The sequence below is a fragment of the Coregonus lavaretus genome, assembly GCF_964263955.1.
Source record: "Coregonus lavaretus genome assembly, chromosome: 26".
NCBI classification, from domain to species: Eukaryota; Metazoa; Chordata; class Actinopteri; order Salmoniformes; family Salmonidae; genus Coregonus; species Coregonus lavaretus.
In genome coordinates, this window is record NC_140013.1 from 3,245,184 (window position 1) to 3,266,472 (window position 21,289).

Consider the following 21,289-nt stretch of genomic DNA (forward strand, 5'->3'; position numbering starts at 1 on the left):
AATAATACTTCATAATAAATGTGAAAAAAGTTTCGTTTAAAAAATTAGGCTTTAGCCTATAGGCTATGACTTATTTTCATCATTTGTCTTAGTCATGGCGGATTGATGCCTCAACCGATGAGAGAAACTATTAAGTTGCACTAGTGGTTATTTAGGCCTAGTAAGAGTTTACAGCTCAACAATAGTTTGAAGACTTTAAGGCTGTCTTTGAAGAGAGTTGAACATTTTACCCTCTATTCGCCTGGTTGGGAACTGTGTGCAGTTTGAGAGCACGTGAGAAAATGGGAGAGCAGAGGCTGAGAGACAAATTGTTGTTTTAGAACTGGGCGGCGCTATCTCTCTGTCCCACCACTCGACTGATGTACCCGAACTTGGATGTCCGACACCTGATCCGTTCGGTCGCTCCATAGACTAGGCAGGGAAGTACCAAAGTGATCCAATAAACATACAAATGCGATGCAATTAACGAAGGACTCGGTGGAAGAGTAGGAGTTTACAATTATATCCCAGGGGAATAGTGCGGAATGCTGAGAATGATACGAGTTTGATGGGACGGGAGATTTTGGAGCTCCATGCCCAAATGGCCAATTATCTGCAGAGCTGTTCGAATTTGGTTTTCACGTTGTGATACGCACCGCGTTCTGGTTCAGAGGAAGGATAGCCTACTCATGCATTCTGCATGAAAACACCTGAATAAGGTAGCTCTCAACATTGAGTGTAGGCTACCATTGACTGTCAACTCTAAAAAGACTACAGGTTCCAATGGGGCACAGGAAGCAGAAGTTGAGTTCGCACAAGGGCTTCGTTCGCGTGTTTGAGATGCGCGGAACTCGTCCAATACTTTTTCTACTAGTGCTGATGTTGGTAGGATTGGATGGGGTCGGCGGACTCCCGACGTGTAGAAGTAAAACGGTAAGTGGGCGGCTACACATGGAAATTATTAAAATTAATATTTAGACTGTGTGCGCGACTCAACAAGCCCAGTATTTGCTTTTAATGTATTGTGTTTTGGTATCGTTTTTTTACCGACTGTAAAAAATAAGGGTTTTAAGTAGGCTACACTTATTATGACATTTTTCTGGTTTGATCCTAATGCATTTTTGTGCATGTTTATTATTTGATCGGTGTTACAATAGCCTAGAATAGGGGAATAAGTGGGAAGAAAGAAGAAAAGAAAGTAAGGAGTGGTTTAAGTGGTGAGGGGAGGGCTGGAGGAGAATGCTTCTGCTCACATGTGGGTGACAGATATTTTAGCACAGAGCGATGGATAGATAGAGAGGTACTGTCAAGGGATGAGAGCAGAGGAGGAGGGTTCCACATCTGTGTAGGATTAAGTTGTGATTTCTGTTCTCTTTTGCACTTGTGCCACGTGTGCTTTTTTTTTTTCTTCCTAGAGGAGGCCAGACATGCTCCCTTTTGCCAGGAAGCCTGAAAAATGCAATGACTTATCTTGACTTTCATTCATTCCTTTTAACTCCTAGTGGAAGAAATGTGGAGAAATAGAATGAACAACTGAAATAACTATTTTGTCTTCGGAGGGTAGTTGAAATCCTCTCCCAGTTGCTGATTCAACATTTTGTCATCATTGAAGTGATTTTTGTCCTGTCCAGTGGCGATTTTAGCATGTAAATCTTGGTGGGACAAACTCCACATTTTGTTGTTGTTGATGCATGCCAGCAAAGCCACTACACAACACAACACTCAACAATACATTCATTTAACGGTGCCCACCAACTGTTAGGGCCTACATAAAGCTGTCCCAACAGCAGAGCTTTCTTTCTTCACCATGGAGTGAATCCTTACCACTGCTACACCTGGCTATCAGTGGAGCCTTGTCTGGCAGCAAAACAGTTCATTCAGCCTCATTTACTGCCTTTAAAAAAAAATAGCTGACATGTCTGACTTGCTTAAACAAATGTGGTTTCTACTGACAATTGAGATGTACAAACTATGGCATAAGGGGACGACGTGGAGAAGAGGCAATCCGTAATTTCGATTAAGACATTCATGAGCAATCTTGGACGGACGTAGTCAATATAACTATTTGTTCAGCGACAGAATTCTGAACATTCTTACAGTATTCTCCCTGTACACCAAGTCAGAACCGTAGGATAAATAAAGGGGACATATAAACAGACAATGAAAGCTCTTACAATATTCTATGATGACATTTCTCTAAAACAGGCTATAGGCTACATGTGCACCACCAAGTCAGAACAGTAGGATAAGTTATGAGGGGGAAATGGACCAAATGTTTATAGTGAGGCACATGGGCTACTAACAGCTTACTACGCAACATACCCTTAGTATTACTTTCTTAGCTACAGTATACAGTGGGGAGAACAAGTATTTGTTACACTGCCGATTTTGCAGGTTTTCCTACTTAAAAGAAAATCACATTGTATGATTTTTAAGTAATTAATTTGCATTTTATTGCATGACATAAGTATTTGATCACCTACCAACCAGTAAGAATTCCGGCTCTCACAGAGCTGTTCGTTATTCTTTAAGAAGCCCTCCTGTTCTCCACTCATTACCTGTATTAACTGCACCTGTTTGAACTCGTTAACTGTATAAAAGACACCTGTCCACACACTCAATCAAACAGACTCCAACCTCTCCACAATGGCCAAGACCAGAGAGCTGTGTAAGGACATCAGGGATAAAATTGTAGACCTGCACAAGGCTGGGATGGGCTACAGGACAATAGGCAAGCAGCTTGGTGAGAAGGCAACAACTGTTGGCATAATTATTAGAAAATGGAAGAAGTTCAAGATGACGGTCAATCACCCTCGGTCTGGGGCTCCATGCAAGATCTCACCTCGTGGGACATCAATGATCATGAGGAAGGTGAGGGATCAGCCCAGAACTACACGGCAGGACCTGGTCAATGACCTGAAGAGAGCTGGGACCACAGTCTCAAAGAAAACCATTAGTAACACACTACGCCGTCATGGATTAAAATCCTGCAGCGCACGCAAGGTCCCCATGCTCAAGCCAGCGCATGTCCAGGCCCGTCTGAAGTTTGCCAATGACCATCTGGATGATCCAGAGGAGGAATGGGAGAAGGTCATGTGGTCTGATGAGACAAAAATAGATATTTTTGGTCTAAACTCCACTCACCGTGTTTGGAGGAAGAAGAAGGATGAGTACAACCCCAAGAACACCATCCCAACCGTGAAGCATGGAGGTGGAAACATCATTCTTTGGGGATGCTTTTCTGCAAAGGGGACAGGACGACTGCACCGTATTGAGGGGAGGATGGATGGGGCCATGTATCGCGAGATCTTGGCCAACAACCTCCTTCCCTCAGTAAGAGCATTGAAGATGGGTCGTGGCTGGGTCTTCCAGCATGACAACGACCCGGAACACACAGCCAGGGCAACTAAGGAGTGGCTCTGTAAGAAGCATCTCGAGGTCCTGGAGTGGCCTAGCCAGTTTCCAGACCTGAACCCAATAGAAAATCTTTGGAGGGAGCTGAAAGTCCGTATTGCCCAGCGACAGCCCCGAAACCTGAAGGATCTGGAGAAGGTCTGTATGGAGGAGTGGGCCAAAATCCCTGCTGCAGTGTGTGCAAATCTGGTCAAGACCTACAGGAAACGTATGATCTCTGTAATTGCAAACAAAGGTTTCTGTACCAAATATTAAGTTCTGCTTTTCTGATGTATTAAATACTTATGTCATGCAATAAAATTCAAATTAATTACTTAAAAATCATACAATGTGATATTCTGGATTTTTGTTTTAGATTCCGTCTCTCACAGTTGAAGTGTACCTATGATAAATATTACAGACCTCTAAATGCTTTGTAAGTAGGAAAACCTGCAAAATCGGCAGTGTATCAAATACTTGTTCTCCCCACTGTATCTATGCAGCAGCATACAATACATTTTTGGACTCACCTTGTTGTGCTGTGGTCACTTGAACAGGAAGGTGGTGCGGCGGTCCTTGTGGGCAACTTTTGTCATCAAACGTTGTCATCAAAGTCTGGCATTCTCTGGATTTATGGTGGTTTCAAGACAACTGGGAACTCGGACAAAAACAAGGTCGAATCATGACGTCAGTGATCTTCAGGTTTGAGCTCTAGAAAGAGGCCCGAGTTCCCGACTTGGAATTCCGAGTTGGATGACCTTTCAAAACGTATTTTCTCAGTCGGAGCCGAGTTCCCAGTTGTCTTGAACTCACTGAAGTCTGAGATTTCCCAGTTCAGAGTTTCCAGTTGTTTTGAACGCGGCAGAAGTCATGCTGGATTAACCTTTTCACATGTGAGTTCCAAATATCTCGTAACGGTCGCCCCAGCGTGAGTATGCACGTGATGTCAGAATGCACTCACTGTTCCAAAATGTGATTGTTACACAACAGGACAGTAAACACACGCTGCCTGCTAATTATCTATAGGCTATGTTTCAACTTGTCAATTTCAAATTATTTTCTAACAAGTTTTATTTTCTAATAACAGTTTGAATTGAGGTGTGTTGGGCCTCCTCATTATTTCACATAGAAGTAGCCCATTTCAGTGTTGCGGACAATTTATGTTTGAGGCTTTACTGAGCTGGACAAACTTCTCTCTTCCAGGAGAGCCCAATCACTTCCCTAGTTTTTCCGCAGATCAAGTTTGCAGACATTTGCACAGTCTTGCACGAACTGGCACATTTTCTGGTTGGCATTTACAGTTTTATTCACGTTTTCAAGTACTGGTGACAGCTATTGCATTCCGATTATTGCATAGATTGTAATGGACTCCTATGATGTGTGTAAAATACTTTTTTGAAGGTTGTACTGATTACAATGAGCTAATGCTAAGCTATTTGCCAGCTATGTGTGGCGCCATGTTTGTTGACATTATGCAATGCATTCTGGGTGTCACGTAAACGTCTGTCAGACCAAAGATGTTATACTGAGGTGAAGGAATGGTTCTCTCATCTTTCGAGTAAACTTCCAGAAGTGAATGAAGGGAAGTGAATGATCCTAGAAGACACACCCCCTTCAACATGCATACTGCAAACAGACCAAACTCATCTTGTCTCCTCTTATTATCTTTGGTTGAAGCATCAAAACAAACATGGCGGCGTGCACAAACTACCCGTCATCGGATTACTTTCGATTACTAGAAAGTGTTTTACTCAATTATTTTTATCAATGGTGAGCTCACCCGTGATGTGATGAATTATAAATAGTAATTGCTATTAGCTAATTCATATTGTGGTTTCTGTCAGCCGAGAGTTCTCTAAATATGACCTCTTGTGTTACGTCAATCTTTCCTCAGTTAGCCTAGGACTAATGTAGCCTACATTTTTCGATTTGGATGATTGTGTATGTTGTCGCTACTTCTGTGAATGTCTGAACATTGCATCCAAAAATAAACTGGTCACATTCAGGACATAACTTTGTAAGGACTGTGTTTGTGCGAAATGTTTCTGTGAAAAAAAACTAAGTGGCTAGCTCAAATGCTGACTGTTGCGTCAATTGAAACTGGACGTTCTAAATAAGTGTTCTAATCACACCGGTTTGATCGTACGCTGCAGGGACCACTGTAGAATGATCACACCCGTTTGTTGGTACGTGTGAAAAGGTTAACAGCATGGCCAATGTATTTCAACCTTTGCTGGCCCATGGTGTTGAATATTTATAATTTTATGCTTAGAAAAGAGACCCTTAAACCCAGACTTGGACCACACACCCACTCCACTGAATAGCAGGCTAGTGATTGCTTTGCACCGCTTGCAGTTAGCCTTTGATTCCTTCCAAACCACTCATAGTTGAATTTGCGATTTCCAACTTGTTGTGTAATGTTTATGTCCAATGGCCGATGAGCATGGATACATTTTATCTATTATTTATCTTCAAGGATTGAAAAGGATTTGCCAGTAGATTGTCAACGTGATTCATGATGATGACTGCTTGTCTAGCTTGCTAGCTAAGATTTTGAAAGTATGATGTTGACATGGTCAGTCCAATCAAAGCTACGGTACATATAACATGATTTGACGTCATTTTATCTGTGGCCAATGACCTTGAGCCTTCTTGGATGGGCACTTCTAATGTAACTCTATGGCAGCACCCAAGGGGCTTGAATTTTCGAAATAACATGCAAAACAGGTGGGGCCCTGCCCTCAATGACGGGTCACCATTGGTCCTGTCTTGTTTCACAGGCTCCTGCTCATTTGTTCTTTGTCTCAGGCACTGTACCATTCTCTCTACTGCAACATACTGACTGTGCAAAGCTTCTCTCTCTCTCTCTCTCTCTCTCTCTCTCTCTCTCTCTCTCTCTCTCTCTCTCTCTCTCTCCTACACACACACACACACTGTTTTCACCTCCATGGTCATGTCATGCTCCTCTTGTCACCTCTAATAATCTCTCTCTCTCTCTCTCGCTCTCGCTCTCTCTCTCGCTCTCTCTCAGGGAGCTGGTGGGCTGTCTGTGGAGTCCCTGAGCTCTGTGAAACATCATCCTGTGACGGGAGCGGCATTGAGCCGCTCCAAACGCTACGCCATCAACCCACTGGGCCACAAGTGGAAGCATTTCAACCTCACCTACAAGTGAGACCCTGAATCCCAATTCAGACCCTTGTCCCCACTCCCTAGGCACTTTAGGAGATCTGAGAGGATTGGATATTCAGTGCCTTCAGAAAGTATTCACACCCAATGTTCCTTCTAATTTTTTTTGGGCACTGAGCAAATTTCAGGTCTGCTGAGCGTAAACTTGAACGTTATAAAAATAAATTGGTGCAACTTACTGTGAACACTGAGGCTGTACCTGCTTTAAGTTACAGTTTCAGACAGTGGTCAAGTAGGCTACTGTGGCTATTTGATCATAATGTAGGCCTATCAGAGTTTCCTATCATCAAAAACAATGGACAAAATGCATCCCATAACATTTTAACATGGAAATAGCCATTCAATCTACAGTAGCAGCCAATGTGTGGGGTTCAATGTAGGCCTACATTCCATGAGCGTTTGAAAAAAACATGCAGGGCTTGACATTAACCTGTTTATCCACTTGTCCTTCAGACAAGGAGGTGACTGAAAATGTTATTGTGTTGTTTGATTCAAATAAAATGCATTATTATTCCCATACCATTATTACAGAAATTCAGACAAATGATGCTACCCGTAGCTTATTCAAGCCTGTCTCAAAATATAACACTGCCCCTTTAATACAAAAAAAACCTCTTTACCTGACTTGCTTTTGAAAGATGTCTAGAAATGTACAAGTTTTGTGCTCTTGTAGAAAGCAATCCACTCCCCCATTGCTGACTACAAATTATCTATAACTGGGCTAATAACTCACTAACTAGCAAAGGATATGAAAAAATGTGCACACGTGGCTACATGCAGCTCTCGCTTTGATCTCAAAACAAGCGCATCTACTCACGACCGCTCATGCTGTAAACACAGTCCAGTTCAAAGTGAATGGCACAGATCCATAAATGGCAACGGTCTATTTGCATATAGGCCTACTGCAGCTCTGATTGGTTATGCCGCACTGGTCTGTGTAGAGTACGGGCTGAATCCTACTCCGATGCGTTCTACCTACAACAAAATCTCTTGAATAGTTCATTTTGTTTTGTTATGTTGCATTGAAAGTAGCTAATATTGCATCGAGTCGATCACAATTCCCACAGTAAAGGGAAACGTTGATAGTGTTAACTAAGGGGAAAACTGTAGAAAGTTTGTTGTGTTATAGTCTGAATGTAAAATCGATTAAATTGAGATTTTGTGCCACTGGCCTACACACAATAATGTCAAAGTGGAATTATATTTTTTAGAATTGTTTTACAAATTAATTACAAATGAAAAGCTGTAATGTTTTGAGTCAATTCAACCCCTTTGTTATGGCAAATAACAAGTCACATAATAAGTTGCATGGACTCACTGTGTGTAACCACAAAGACCAGGGAGGTTTTCCAATGCCTCGCAAAGAAGGGCACCTATTAGTAGATGGGTCAAAATTAAAAAGCAGACATTGAATATCCCTTTCAGCATGGTGAAGTTATTAATTACACTTGATGGTGTATCAATACACCCAGTCACTACAAAGATACAGGCGTTCTTCCTAACTCAGTTGCAGGAGAGGAAGGAAACCGCGCAAGGATTTCACCATGAGACCAATGGTGACTTTAAAACAGTTACAGAGTTTAATGGCTATGATAGGAGAAAACTGAGGATGGATCAACAACATTGTAGTTTACTCCACAATGCTAACCTAATGACAGAGTGAAAAGAAGGAAGCTTGTACAGAATACACATATTCCAAAACATGCATCCTATTTACAATAAGGCACTAAAGTAAAACTGCAAAAAATGTGCCGTTATGTTTGGGGCAAATACAACACAACACAACACATCACTGAGTACCACTGTTCATATTTTCAAGCATGGTAGTGGCTGCATCATGTTATGGGTATGCTTGTCATTGGCAAGGGCTAGGGAGTTTTTTAGAGGAAAACCTGGTTCAGTCTGCTTTCCAACAGACATTGGGAGACAAATTCCCCTTTCAGCAGGACACTAACCTAACACACAAGGCCAAATATACAATGATCAACAACCAACTTGACAGAGCTTGAAGAATTTGTACAATCCAGGTGTGCAAAGCTCTTAGAGACTTACCCAGAAAGACTCACAGCTGTAATCGCTGCCAAAGGTGATTCTAACATGTATTGACTCAGGGGAGTTAATATGTATGTAAATGAGATATTTCTGTATTTCATTTTCACAAAATTTTCACAAATCTTTTTCCTAAAAACATCTTTCACTTTGTCATTATGGGATATTATGTGAAGATGGGTGAGAACAAACATCTATTTAATCCATTTTGAATTCAGGCTATAACACAACAAAATGTTGAATAAGTCAAGGGGTATGAATACTTTCTGAAGGCACTGTAGATAAGAAATATGGCAGCAATTCCACCTAACCTATTAGTGGGCAAGATGGAGGTTCCACCATATTGCTGATACCTATCCAATCCTCTCAGATGTAGTGTCGAGGAGGAAGGGACTAGGGATTCAGGGAGTGAGAGAGAAAGAGACCAATGGGGAAAGATGGGGAGGAGATGGAAGAGACTGGGAGGTCGACTTCGGAGTAATATTTTGAGAATTAAAGCTTCGGGGGATGGCCACTGGCCAGATATATAAATATTATTTCTGAAAGCAAAATTGATAACGTACAGTTATGAATATAACTACTGTTCCCTGAAGGAGGAACATACTATGGAGAGTCAACGACCATTCATATTCCCCTGAAAACTGAAATCATGCGCCAATGGACTGGCCAATGGATGGAGAGCCCGCCCTCAGAAGCCCTGCCTTCCTGGCTATAATACGGGGGCTCGCATCCATTTCCTCAATTCAGTACCCCTCTTCAGCGAGGCCAAATCACCTGACAGTGCAGGGTAAAAATATGTTATACCTCATTACCTCCTTCAGGGAAAAGTAGTTATTTTCATACGTTCCCTTTCAGTCGGTCACTCGCTATAACATACAATGGGGACATACAATCACGCCCCAAGCCGGCTCATAGAGTACCAAACTAGGAGGCCCACGGCAGCACAAGCGCACACAGATTCCACTGGTTCCAAAAAGGGGCTACAGAAGCCACCTTTTTCGCTAATACTTACCTGAGAAGCCTGAACTGTCAGAGCCTCATGAGGCCTGAACTGTCAGAGCTCCATATAGGGAACCAGAACCTGTTCCAAGAACAATACTTATTACCTTGCGAGCCTGAAATGTCAGAACTCGTACAAGGAACCGCAAGTCCAAAACAACAGAACACCTGTCGTGACTTGGTAAAGTGCACACAAGGGCTGCACCACGGCAGCCCGGGATCAAACCCACAGGAAACTGTGGTAACCTTGATAATGCGCACTTTACGTGCTGCCGCACCCCAAGGCAGCCCATGGCTCAATCCACAGGGAATTGTGATAAGCTGGATAAAAGCGCCACACTCCCGGACCCAGGCATAAGAACACTATGAGCCACACCGGGAGCAGTTACATCCACGCAACAAAACCTCACAAAGGTATGTCGGGAAACCCATCTCGCTGCAGCACAGATATCACCAATCGTCATACACATGAACAATACCCAAGCAGCCGCCACACCCCCAATGGAGTGAGGACGCACACCGCTAGGCCTTGTTGAAAGTCAGGGACCTCTGCCATATCGTGGATTCAGAGCTATCTACAGTTGAAGTCTGAAGTTTACATACACCTTAGCCAAATACATTTAAACTCAGTTTTTCACAATTTAATCCTAGTAAAAATCCCCTGTTTTAGGTCAGTTAGGATCAATACTTTAGTTTAAGAATGTGAAATGTCAGAATAATAGTAGAGAGAATTATTTATTTCTGCTTTTATTTCTTTCATCACATTCCCAGTGGGTCAGAAGTTTACATACACTCAATTATTATTTGGTAGCATTGCCTTTAAATTGTTTAACTTGGGTCAAATGTTTCGGGTAGCCTTCCACAAGCTTCCCACAATAAGTTGGGTGAATTTTGGCCCATTCCTCCTGACAGAGCTGGAGCAACTGAGTCAGGTTTGTAGGCCTCCTTGCTCGCACACGCTTTTTCAGTTCTGCCCACAATGTTCTATAGGATTGAGGTCAGGGCTTTGTGATGGCCACTCCAATACCTTGACTTTGTTGTCCTTAAGCCATTTTGGCACAACTTTGGAAGCATGCTTGGGGTCATTGTCCATTTGGAAGACCCATTTGCGACCAAGCTTTAACTTTCTGACTGATGTCTTGAGATGTTGCTTCAATATATCCACATAATTTTCCTTCCTCATGATGCCATCTATTTTGTGAAGTGCACCAGTCCCTCCTGCAGCAAAGCACCCCCACAGCATGATGCTGCCACCCCTGTGCTTCACGGTTGGGATGGTGTTCTTTGGCTTGCAAGCAACCCCTTTTTCCTCCAAACATAATGATGGTCATTATGGCCAAACCGTTCTATTTTTGTTTCATCAGACCAGAGGACATTTCTCCAAAAACTACGATCTTTGTCCCCATGTGCAGTTGCAAACCGTAGTCTGGCTTTTTTATGGCGGTTTTGGAGCAGTGGCTTCTTCCTTGCTGAGCGCCCTTTCAGATTATGTCGATATAGGACTTGTTTTACTGTGAATATAGGTACTTTTGTTCCTGTTTCCTCCAGCATCTTCACAAGGTCCTTTGCTGTTGTTCTGGGATTGATTTGCACTTTTCGCACCAAAGTATGTTCATCTCTAGGAGACAGAACGCGTCTCCTTCCTGAGCGGTATGACGGCTGCGTGGTCCCATGGTGTTTGTACTTGCGTACTATTGTTTGTACAGATGAACGTGGTACCTTCAGGCGTTTAGAAATTGCTCCCAAGGATGAACCAGACTTGTGGAGGTCTATAATTTTTTTCTGAGGTCTTGGCTGATTTATTTTGATTTTCCCATGATGTTAAGCAAAGAGGCACTGAGTTTGAAGGTAGGCCTGGAAATACATCCACAGGTACACCTCCAATTGACTCAAATTATGTCAATTAGCCTATCAGAAGCTTCTAAAGCCATGACATCATTTTCTGGAATTTTCCAAGCTGTTTAAAGGCACAGTCAACTTAGTGTATGTAAACTTCTGATTCACTGGAATTGTGATACAGTGAATTAAAAGTGAAATAATCTGTCTGTAAACAATTGTTGGAAAAATTACTTGTGTCATGCACAAAGTACATGTCCTAACCGTCTTGCAAAAACTATAGTTTGTTAACAAGACATTTGTGGAGTGGTTGAAAAACGAGTTTTAATGACTCCAACCTAAGTGTATGTAAACTTCTGACTTCAACTGTGTCTACTAGAACTCAAAGGGTTCTTTAATGGAAGCTTCTCTAATGTCAAACATGTAAAGTGTGGTGTACCGCAGGGCAGCTCTCTAGGCCCTCTACTCTTTTCTATTTTTACCAATGACCTGCCACTGGCAATGAACAAAGCATGTGTGTCCATGTATGGTGATGATTCAACCATATACTCATCAGCAACCACAGCTAATGAAGTCACTGAAACCCTTAACAAAGAGTAGCAGTCTGTTTTGGAATGGGTGGCCAGTAATAAACTGGTCCTGAACATCTCTAAAACTAAGAGCATTGTATTTGGTACAAATCATTCCCTAACTTCTAGACTGGTATAATCTGGTAATGAATGGTGTGGCTGTTGAACAAGTTGAGGAGACTAAATTACTTGGCGTTAACTTAGATTGTAAACTTTCATGGTCAAAACATATAGATTCAATGGTTGTAAAGATGGGGAGAGGTCTGTGTGTGATAAAGAGATGCTCTGCTTTTTTGACACCGCACTCCAAAAAGCAAGTCCTGCAGGCTCTAGTTTTGTCTTATCTTGATTGCTGTCCAGTCGTGTGGTCGAGTGCTGCAAGGAAAGACCTAGTTAAGCTGCAGCTGGCCCAGAACAGAGTGGCACGTCTTGCTCTTCATTGTAATCAGAGGGCTGATATAAATACTATGCCGGCCAGTCTCTCTTGGTTAAGAGTTGAGGAGAGACTGACTGCATCACTTCTTCTTTTTATAAGAAACGTTAATGTGTTGAAAATCCCAAATTGTTTGCATAGTCAACTTACACACAGCTCTGACACACACACTTACCCCACCAGACACCAGGAGTCTTTTCACAGTCCCCAAATCCAGAACAAATTCAAGAAAGCGTACAGTATTATATAGAGAAGGCTATTGCATGGAACTCCGTTCCATCTCATATTGCTCAAGTGAACAGCAAACCTGATTTTAAAAAACAGATAAAGCAACACCTCACGGCACAATGCCTCTCCCCTTTTGCAACAGGATCCTAATAAAAAAACAAAAATACCTGCAAGACATAAGTATAACCTTGGGAGCAAAAGCTGCATTAGGATGTAACATCACTTTGGAGTCGCCAGGCTCGGACTCCAAACAGGAAGGGTGTACTGATAGCGCATGGAGATCCCCAACGTGCTTGTCCGATGCCAAGGCCATGAACAGGGCAGTCTTGTAGGAAAGGAGCTTCAGGTCCACAGACTCTAGTGGTTCAAACGGAGGCTCACACAGAGTGTTCATGACCAAAGCCCTGTCCCAGGTCGGCGCCATGAGCCAACGCACGCCTTTCAGGAACCGCACCACCAGAGGATGAGACCCCGGGGTAGAGCTGTCCATCCCTACATGACATGCCGAGATGGTTGCCATATAAACTTTCAATGTGGAAAAAGAAAGGCCCTGCTCAAAAAGCTCCTGCAAGAACATCAAAATGTCCACCAAAGAGCTCTGAAAAGGAGAAACTCCTTTAACCTGACACCAACCCTCAAATGCACGCCACTTACGTATACAACCCTCTTGTAGAGGTCCATGCGCCGACTGTATAGTCGTAATCATGTTCGAGGGTAAACTCCTAGCCGTCAAATTCAACCTTTCAGGGGCCAAACCCACAGATCCCATATCTGTGGTCGTCGGTGCCAAACTCTCCTGTGCACCTGGGACAATAGATCCCAACGATACAGAACCCACCAGGGGTCCCCGCATAGCGCCCAGATCCCTCATTGAGAAGAACAGAGGATGACACGCAGTGCTCCCCATCCCAGTAAGGATGCGTCTGTCATGATCATCCTGCGGGACACTACCTGCGAGAACCACCTGCAACGGCAGTCATGGGTTATTCTAAGGAGAACCCACGAAACAGATGCATCAACAGCCTGAAACGTATCAACAGAAGTCCCAGAAGCACCACAGCTATCATAAAGGAACCGTGCCAGACAGAGCCGGAATGCGACCCTCCTTTGTTGGGACAAAAACGCATGATTCAGATCTGAGTCCAGAAACTGAATGCGCTGAGCCGGAGTCAAACCACTTTTCCTGTGATTCACTATGAACCCCAGAGCTCCACCTATTCCCTCGACTCCGCTTCAACCAGCCAATCGTCCAGATAGGCCAATACTCTGATCCCCTGGCACAGCGCAGTAGAAAAAGTGTGGGGCGATAGAGAAAGCCCAAAAGGCAGGACCAGAAACCCGTAGGCCACACCCTCGAAATGAAACCTCCGAAACTTTCTGTGGTGAGGATGTATAGCCACATGAAAATACGCATCCTTCAGATCTATGGTTGTGAGCCAATCGCTGGGACACACCGACTGCAATAGCCGGCGAAGTGTGAGCATTTTGAACTTGCAAACCTAGAGGTGCTTGTTTAAAACACGCAAGTCCAGGATGCGACGCAATGTTCCATCGCTCTTGGGAACTAAGAAGTACCGGCTGTACCAACTGCTCTGTATTTCTGACACAGGGACCACCCGAATTGCCTGCTTTTGAAGGAGAGAGGAAATCTCCTCTCTCAAGACAGGCGCTAGGACCTCGGGGACCATTGACGTAAAGATGCCATGAAAAGGAGGAGGATGCACAGCGAACTGGAGACCGTACCCCATCATCATTGTTCTCATCACCCATGGTGAAACTGCACATGCCCGCCACTGGACGGAGCACGCTGCCAGTCTCCCATACATTATCTCCTATATATATATTTTTTTTTTTCATGCTTGTTTTCATATCCACCACCCTTGACAACCATGTGTCTGAATGTGGGGAAGCAACTGTGTTTATTATGCACAAATCTGGATGATACCGCGCTCTCGATACCCTTGAACACAGAGGAACCAGGGGTAGAAATACCCTCTACATTCATGAACTCGCCATAACCTGGTAGCACCAGCCTGGCTGAATGAGGGGAATCCCAGGTCGCCTTTAGCTCATCTGCAAAATCTTTAAACGGGGTAAGTGACGCTTCACCGCTGCAGGGACAGGAGGTAAATACCTTCCCCCAAACCTGGAGGAACTCCGCTGAGGGGGAGAAGACGGCCAATCCACCCCCAGGTGATCTGCCGCCTTACGACACAGCTCCATCAAAGGTACATTAACCACCAATAGTTCACTCTCCCCCGCCGAATCCAAAGCCGGGGCTGCCCCGGACTGATGTCATCCGATTCACACTTTGAAAATCCTCCAGAGCCAACCAGGGATAGTATATCATCCACGGAATCTGGACTCTGAACACTGCCAGAGAAACCGGAATGAACCTCACTCAGCTGGGATGACACCCCTATTAACTCCGACCACCGCTGCTGCTCTCTCCCGGCCTCAGATAACCCCATTCCCGAGGTTGATTCACTGGAAAGACTCTTCGCCAGCAGCCCCAATCTTTCTCACAAAGTCAGCCTGACACCTAATGGAAGTTGATTCCAGCCGGAGACAATGGTCACACAATCTGGTCCGAGCCAAAGCCTCCTGAGCGTCTTTCCACCCCAGGCAAACAGGACAGCACTCATGAGTATCTTTAATTTTCATTGTGAAACCACATGCCCTAGGGCACGGTTGGAGGTTCAAACTCGACTGGTTAGCCTTTTTGAACATACTCTTACTTAAGCAAGGAAGCACTGGCTAAACAAGCAGAGCAGAAAGTAGTGGGGTATTAGCAAACACAAATCCTACCCAAGCAAGGAGCATTAGCTACACAAGTAGAGCAGAAAGTAGTTAGCTTTTAGCAAACACGAATAACGATACCAATACCCAAAACTCTCAACATCTAGAGAGACACCTAAGTCAGAGCCGAATCTCGTAGTCTTTGTGTGCTTGAAAAGTTTGTGAATTGCATGACACCTTCTTCCTTCAGGTGAGCTGAAGAGAAAATAATTGAGGAAATGGATGCGAGCCCCGGTATTATAGCCAGGAGGGCAGGGCTTGAGGGCAGACTCGGCATCCATTGGCCTGTTGGGCGTGATTTCCATTTTTTTCAGGTGAATATGGTTGGTCGTTGACTCCCTATAGTATGTTATACCGAGTGACCGACTGAAAGGAAACAGCAGTATGTTTTGGGGAATCCAAGTTCGTCGCATTGTCTGTCACTTTCCTGTATATACTTGTGTCTTTCTGTTCACATCTGTATGTCTGTCCGTCCGTTCATGTCTGTCTGTCTGCTTGTCCGTTCACGTCTGTCAGGATCGTGAAGTTTCCCAACACGCTGAACAAAGATGACACCCGCAAGGCCATCAGCATTGCGTTCTCCAAGTGGAGCGACGTGTCCCCTCTCTACTTCGCTGAAATCACAAACCCCAACAAGAGTGCTGACATTATCATCGGTGAGACCACATAATTCAATAGAACCTTATTGGATCACTATGGACGAGACATTAATAAGTTAAAGGTGTGTGTGTGTGTATCTCAATATTTATAAAAGTCTTTAATACCCCCTGCTTTAAATGTGTGTATGTGTGCACGTGTGTGTGCACATGCTTCCAGGTTTCTACACGTGGAACCACACAGACTGCTGGTGGTCTCCATTGCACCCCTGTTTTGATGGGCTAAATGGGGAGTTGGCCCATGCTTTCCTGCCCCCGCGCGGGGAGATCCACTTTGACAACCACGAGTTCTGGATCCTGGGGAAGTCCCGCTTCAGCTGGAAACAAGGTGCAAAGACTCTCTACTCCCTGTCGGTCTGTGCTCCGATTCTCTACCCTTCCCCCAAAAAGTGTACTCGTTCACTTTCCCCCACCCATGAATTTCAAAGGAATCGATTGACGTCTATGACGTCTTTTTAGATGCTTTTATCAGATGTAAACTTGATGTTGGCTTGAAAAGAGAGACCAGTTGGTTATAATCTGGTTGACGTATCCTCAACCAGAAAACCAGTTTACAACCAGAGAATGACATTAAGTTGTCATTTGCCACATTTTGCCTGCTGGGTAGGTGCACTTGATATTGTGTGCTAGATGGGCGTGAAGAGTTTGCACTTTTGTACGGACTCTGCTCGCCAGACGAGCTACTGTAAATCGAACATACTTCTGTTATCCCCCAATTGTATTTATTGGTTTTCACAACATTCAATAAATCTTTCATGTGACATTCAGTAATTCCATTTTATAAGCACAGCAACAAACAAACAAAAACAAAACACATACAGCATATAGATGCATCACACATATGTATCATACAATAACACCTTTATATACAGGTAACTGCAAAAATATAGGAAACACCAACATAAAGTGTCTTAATAGGGCGTTGGGCCACCATGAACTGCCAGAACAGCTCCAATGTACCTTGGTATAGATCAGGTGCGTCATGCACCCTAAAAATCTGAGGGGGCACAAAGTATGGGGGGTGGTATGTAGGGTGGCTAGGCCCACAGTCCTCAAATTTGACAATTTTGAATTTTTCGAACACCTAAAACAGATTTTTCCTGCAATCGAGAGCCATAATCATTATGCTTAATTCTATGTAAAAAAAATATGTATATTTTTCTGCATATCTAAGCATACCTCTTGAGCTGTCTGTATCCTCCTGACTGGTGACTATTTTTTTAAAATAAACTAAATATACTTCTCTGCATCGCTGCAAAAAACCTTGGTAAAAGATTGAAAGGCATGTGAGTCTTAGTACATTTAGTAGTTGTTTGCTTTTCTAAAGTCTAAGATAGTTAAAGCTAGCTACTTTAACTTGATTGATAGCCTGAAATGGCTTCTTGGTAGTTAGTTATGAGGTTGGGAGATTGGGAACCTATCTGGGCTAGCTAAAGCCAACTTCACAAAATTCCTTGGTGGCTAGTAGTATTACAGAGAAACAAACAAACAAACACAACAACAAAAATAAATAGAATATATACAGTGCCTTCATAAAGTATTCACACCCGTTGACTTTTTCCACATTCTATTGTGTTACAAAGTGGGATTAAAATGGATTTAATTGTCATTCTTTGTCAACAAACTACACAAAATACTTTTTTAACAAATCCAGAAAATATATTTCCTTAATCAGTCAATTGTATTTATAAAGCCCTTTTTACATCAGCAGATGCCACAAAGTGCTATACAGAAACCCAGCCTAAACCCCCAAACAGCAAGCAATGCAGATTGAAAAACTCCCTAGAAAGGCAGGAACCTAGGAAGAAACCTAGAGAGGAACCAGGCTCTGAGGGGTGGCCAGTCCTCTTCTGGCTGTGCCGGGTGGAGATAAGAGTACATGGCCATTTTGTTCTTCAAGATGTTCAAACGTTTTTTATTTTTTTTATTTCACCTTTATTTAACCAGGTAAACCAGTTGAGAACAAGTTCTCATTTACAACTGCGACCTGGCCAAGATAAAGCAAAGCAGTGCGATAAAAACAACAACACAGTTACATATGGGGTAAAACAAAACAAAGTCAAAAATACAACAGAAATACAATTAATATACAGTGTGCAAATTTAGCAAGTTATGGAGGTAAGGCAATAAAATAGGCTATAGTGCAAAATAATTACAATTTAGTATTAACACTGGAATGATGTGCAAGAGATGATGTGCAAATAGAGATACTGGGTACAAATGAGCAAAATAAATAACAATATAGGGATGAGGTAGTTGGGCGGGCTAATTTCAGATGGGCTGTGTACAGGTGCAGTGATCGGTAAGGTGCTCTGACAACTGATGCTTAAAGTTAGTGAGGGAGATAAGTGTCTCCAGCTTCAGAGATTTTTGCAATTTGTTCCAGTCATTGGCAGCAGAGAACTGGAAGGAATTGCGGCCAAAGGAGGTGTTGGCTTTGGGGATGACCAGTGAGATATACCCGCTGGAGCGCAGACTACGGGTGGGTGTTGCTATGGTGACCAATGAGCTAAGATAAGGCGGGGATTTGCCTAGCAGTGATTTATAGATGGCCTGGAGCCAGTGGGTTTGGCGACGAATATGTAGTGAGGACCAGCCAACAAGAGCGTACAGGTCACAGTGGTGGGTATTATATGGGGCTTTGGAGACAAAACGGATGGCAATGTGATAGACAACATCCAATTTGCTGAGTAGAGTGTTGGAGGCTATTTTGTAAATGACATCGCCGAAGTCAAGGATCGGTAGGATAGTCAGTTTTACGAGGGCATGTTTGGCAGCATGAGTGAAGGAGGCTTTGTTGCGAAATAGGAAACCGATTCTAGATTTAACTTTGGATTGGAGATTCTTAATGTGAGTCTGGAAGGAGAGTTTACAGTCTAACCAGACACCTAGATATTTGTAGTTGTCCACATACTCTAGGTCAGACCCGTCTAGAGTAGTGATTCTAGTCGGGTGGGCGGGTGCAAGCAGCGTTCGGTTGAAGAGCATGCATTTAGTTTTACTAGTGTTAAAGAGCAGTTGGAGGCTACTGAAGGAGTGTTGTATGGAATTGAAGCTCGTTTGGAGGTTTGTTAACACAGTGTCCAATGAAGGGCCAGATGTATACAAAATGGTGTCGTCTGCGTAGAGGTGGATCTGAGAGTCACCAGCAGCAAGAGCGACGTCATTGATATACACAGAGAAAAGAGTTGGCCCAAGAATTGAACCCTGTGGCACCCCCATAGAGACTGCCATAGGTCCAGACAACAGGCCCTCCGATTTGACACATTGAACTCTATCTGAGAAGTAGTTGGTGAACCAGGCGAGGCAGTCATTTGAGAAACCAAGGCTATTTAGTCTGCCAATAAGAACGTTCATAGAATGCACTAGCCCGAGGGGGCGCTAAACCCCCTCGGGCTGGAACCTCCGTCCCGGGCTGGAACCTCCGTCCCAGTCTCAATCTCTGGAAGACTGAAACAGGTTTCCCTCAAGAATTTCCCTGTATTTAGTGCCATCCATCATCCCTTCAATTCTGACCAGTTTCCCAGTCCCTGCCGATGGAAAAACATCCCCACATCATGATGCTGCCACCACCATGCTTCACTGTAGGGATGGTGTTCTCGGGGTGATGAGAGGTGTTGGGTTTGCGCCAGACATAGCGTTTTCCTTGATGGCCAAAAAGCTCAATTTTAGTCTCATCTGACCAGAGTACCTTCTTCCATATGTTTGGGGAGTCTCCCACATGCCTTTTGGCGAACACCCAAATGCGTTTGCTTGTTTTTTTCTTTAAGCAATGGCTTTTTTCTGGCCACTCTTCCATAAAGCCCAGCTCTGTGGAGTGTACGGCTTAAAGTGGTCCTATGGACAGATACTCCAATCTCCGCTGTGGAGCTTTGCAGCTCCTGCAGGGTTATCTTTGGTCTCTTTGTTGCCTCTCTGATTAATGCACTCCTTTCCTGGTCCGTGAGTTTTGGTGGGCAGCCCTCTCTTGGCAGGTTTGTTGTGGTGCCATATTCTTTCAATTTTTTAATAATGGATTTAATGGTGCTCCGTGGGATGTTCAAAGTTTCTGATATTTTTTATAACCCAACCCTGATCTGTACTTCTCCACAACTTTGTCCCTGACCTGTTTGGAGAGCTCCTTGGTCTTCATGGTGCCGCTTGCTTGGTGGTGTCCCTTGCTTAGTGGTGTTGCAGACTCTGGGGCCTTTCAGAACAGGTGTATATATACACTGAGATCATGTGACACTTAGATTGCACACAGGTGGACTTTATGTAACTAATTATGTGACTTCTGAAGGTAATTGGTTGCACCAGATCTTATTTAGGGGCTTCATAGCAAAGGGGTGAATACATATGCACGCACCACTTTTCCGTTATTGATATTTTATAATTGTTATTTTTTTCATTTCACTTCACCAATTTTGACTATTTTGTGTATGTCCATTACATGAAATCCAAATAAAAATAAATTTAAATTACAGGTTGTAATGCATCAAAATAGGAAAAACGCCAACGGGGATGAATACTTTTGCAAGGCACTGTAAGTGTGGGGTACAGAGATGGCGTAGTCATTTAAAAATCATGTTAAACACTATTATTGCACACAAAGTGAGTCCATGCAACTTATTATGTGACTTGTTAAGCACATTTTCACTGATGAATTTATTTAGGTTTGCCATAACAAAAGGGTTGAATACTTATTGACTCAAGACATTTCAGCTTTTCATTTTTAATTAACCTTTCTAAAAACATAATTCCACTTTGACATTATGGGGTATTGTGTGTAGATCAGTGACACAAAATCTCAATTTAATCAATTTTCAATTCAGGCAGTAACACAACCAAATGTGGAAAAAGTCAAGGGATGTGAATACTTTCTGAAGGCACTGTATACAGTATATACACTACATGACCAAAAGTATGTGGACACCTGCTCGTCGAACATCTCATTCCAAAATCATGGGCATTAATATGGAGTTGGTCCCCCCCTTTGCTGCTATAACAGTCTCCAATCTTCTGGGAAGGCTTTCCACTAGATGTTGGAACATTGCTGCGGGGACTTGCTTCCATTCAGCCACAAGAGCATTAGTGAGGTCGGGCACTGATGTTGGGCGATTAGGCCTGGCTCGCAGTCTGCGTTCCAATTAATCCCAAAGGTGTTCGATGGGGTTGAGGTCAGG

The 21,289-nt window shown here is 43.4% G+C and overlaps 1 protein-coding gene across 1 annotated transcript in view; it reads left to right on the forward strand.

Moving 5' to 3' along the window:
• Positions 1-762: 762 nt before the first annotated feature.
• The window catches only part of LOC311101309 (matrix metalloproteinase-23-like), a gene marked incomplete at both ends in the record, with an annotated part of 24,529 nt that continues 4,002 nt past the window's right edge, over positions 763-21,289 (forward strand). Inside the window, 4 exons of the mRNA XM_084142435.1 lie at positions 763-912; positions 6,404-6,540; positions 15,988-16,127; positions 16,288-16,455. Coding sequence (XP_083998561.1) covers positions 763-912; positions 6,404-6,540; positions 15,988-16,127; positions 16,288-16,455 — 595 coding nt within the window. The remainder of the gene's footprint in view (positions 913-6,403; positions 6,541-15,987; positions 16,128-16,287; positions 16,456-21,289) is intronic.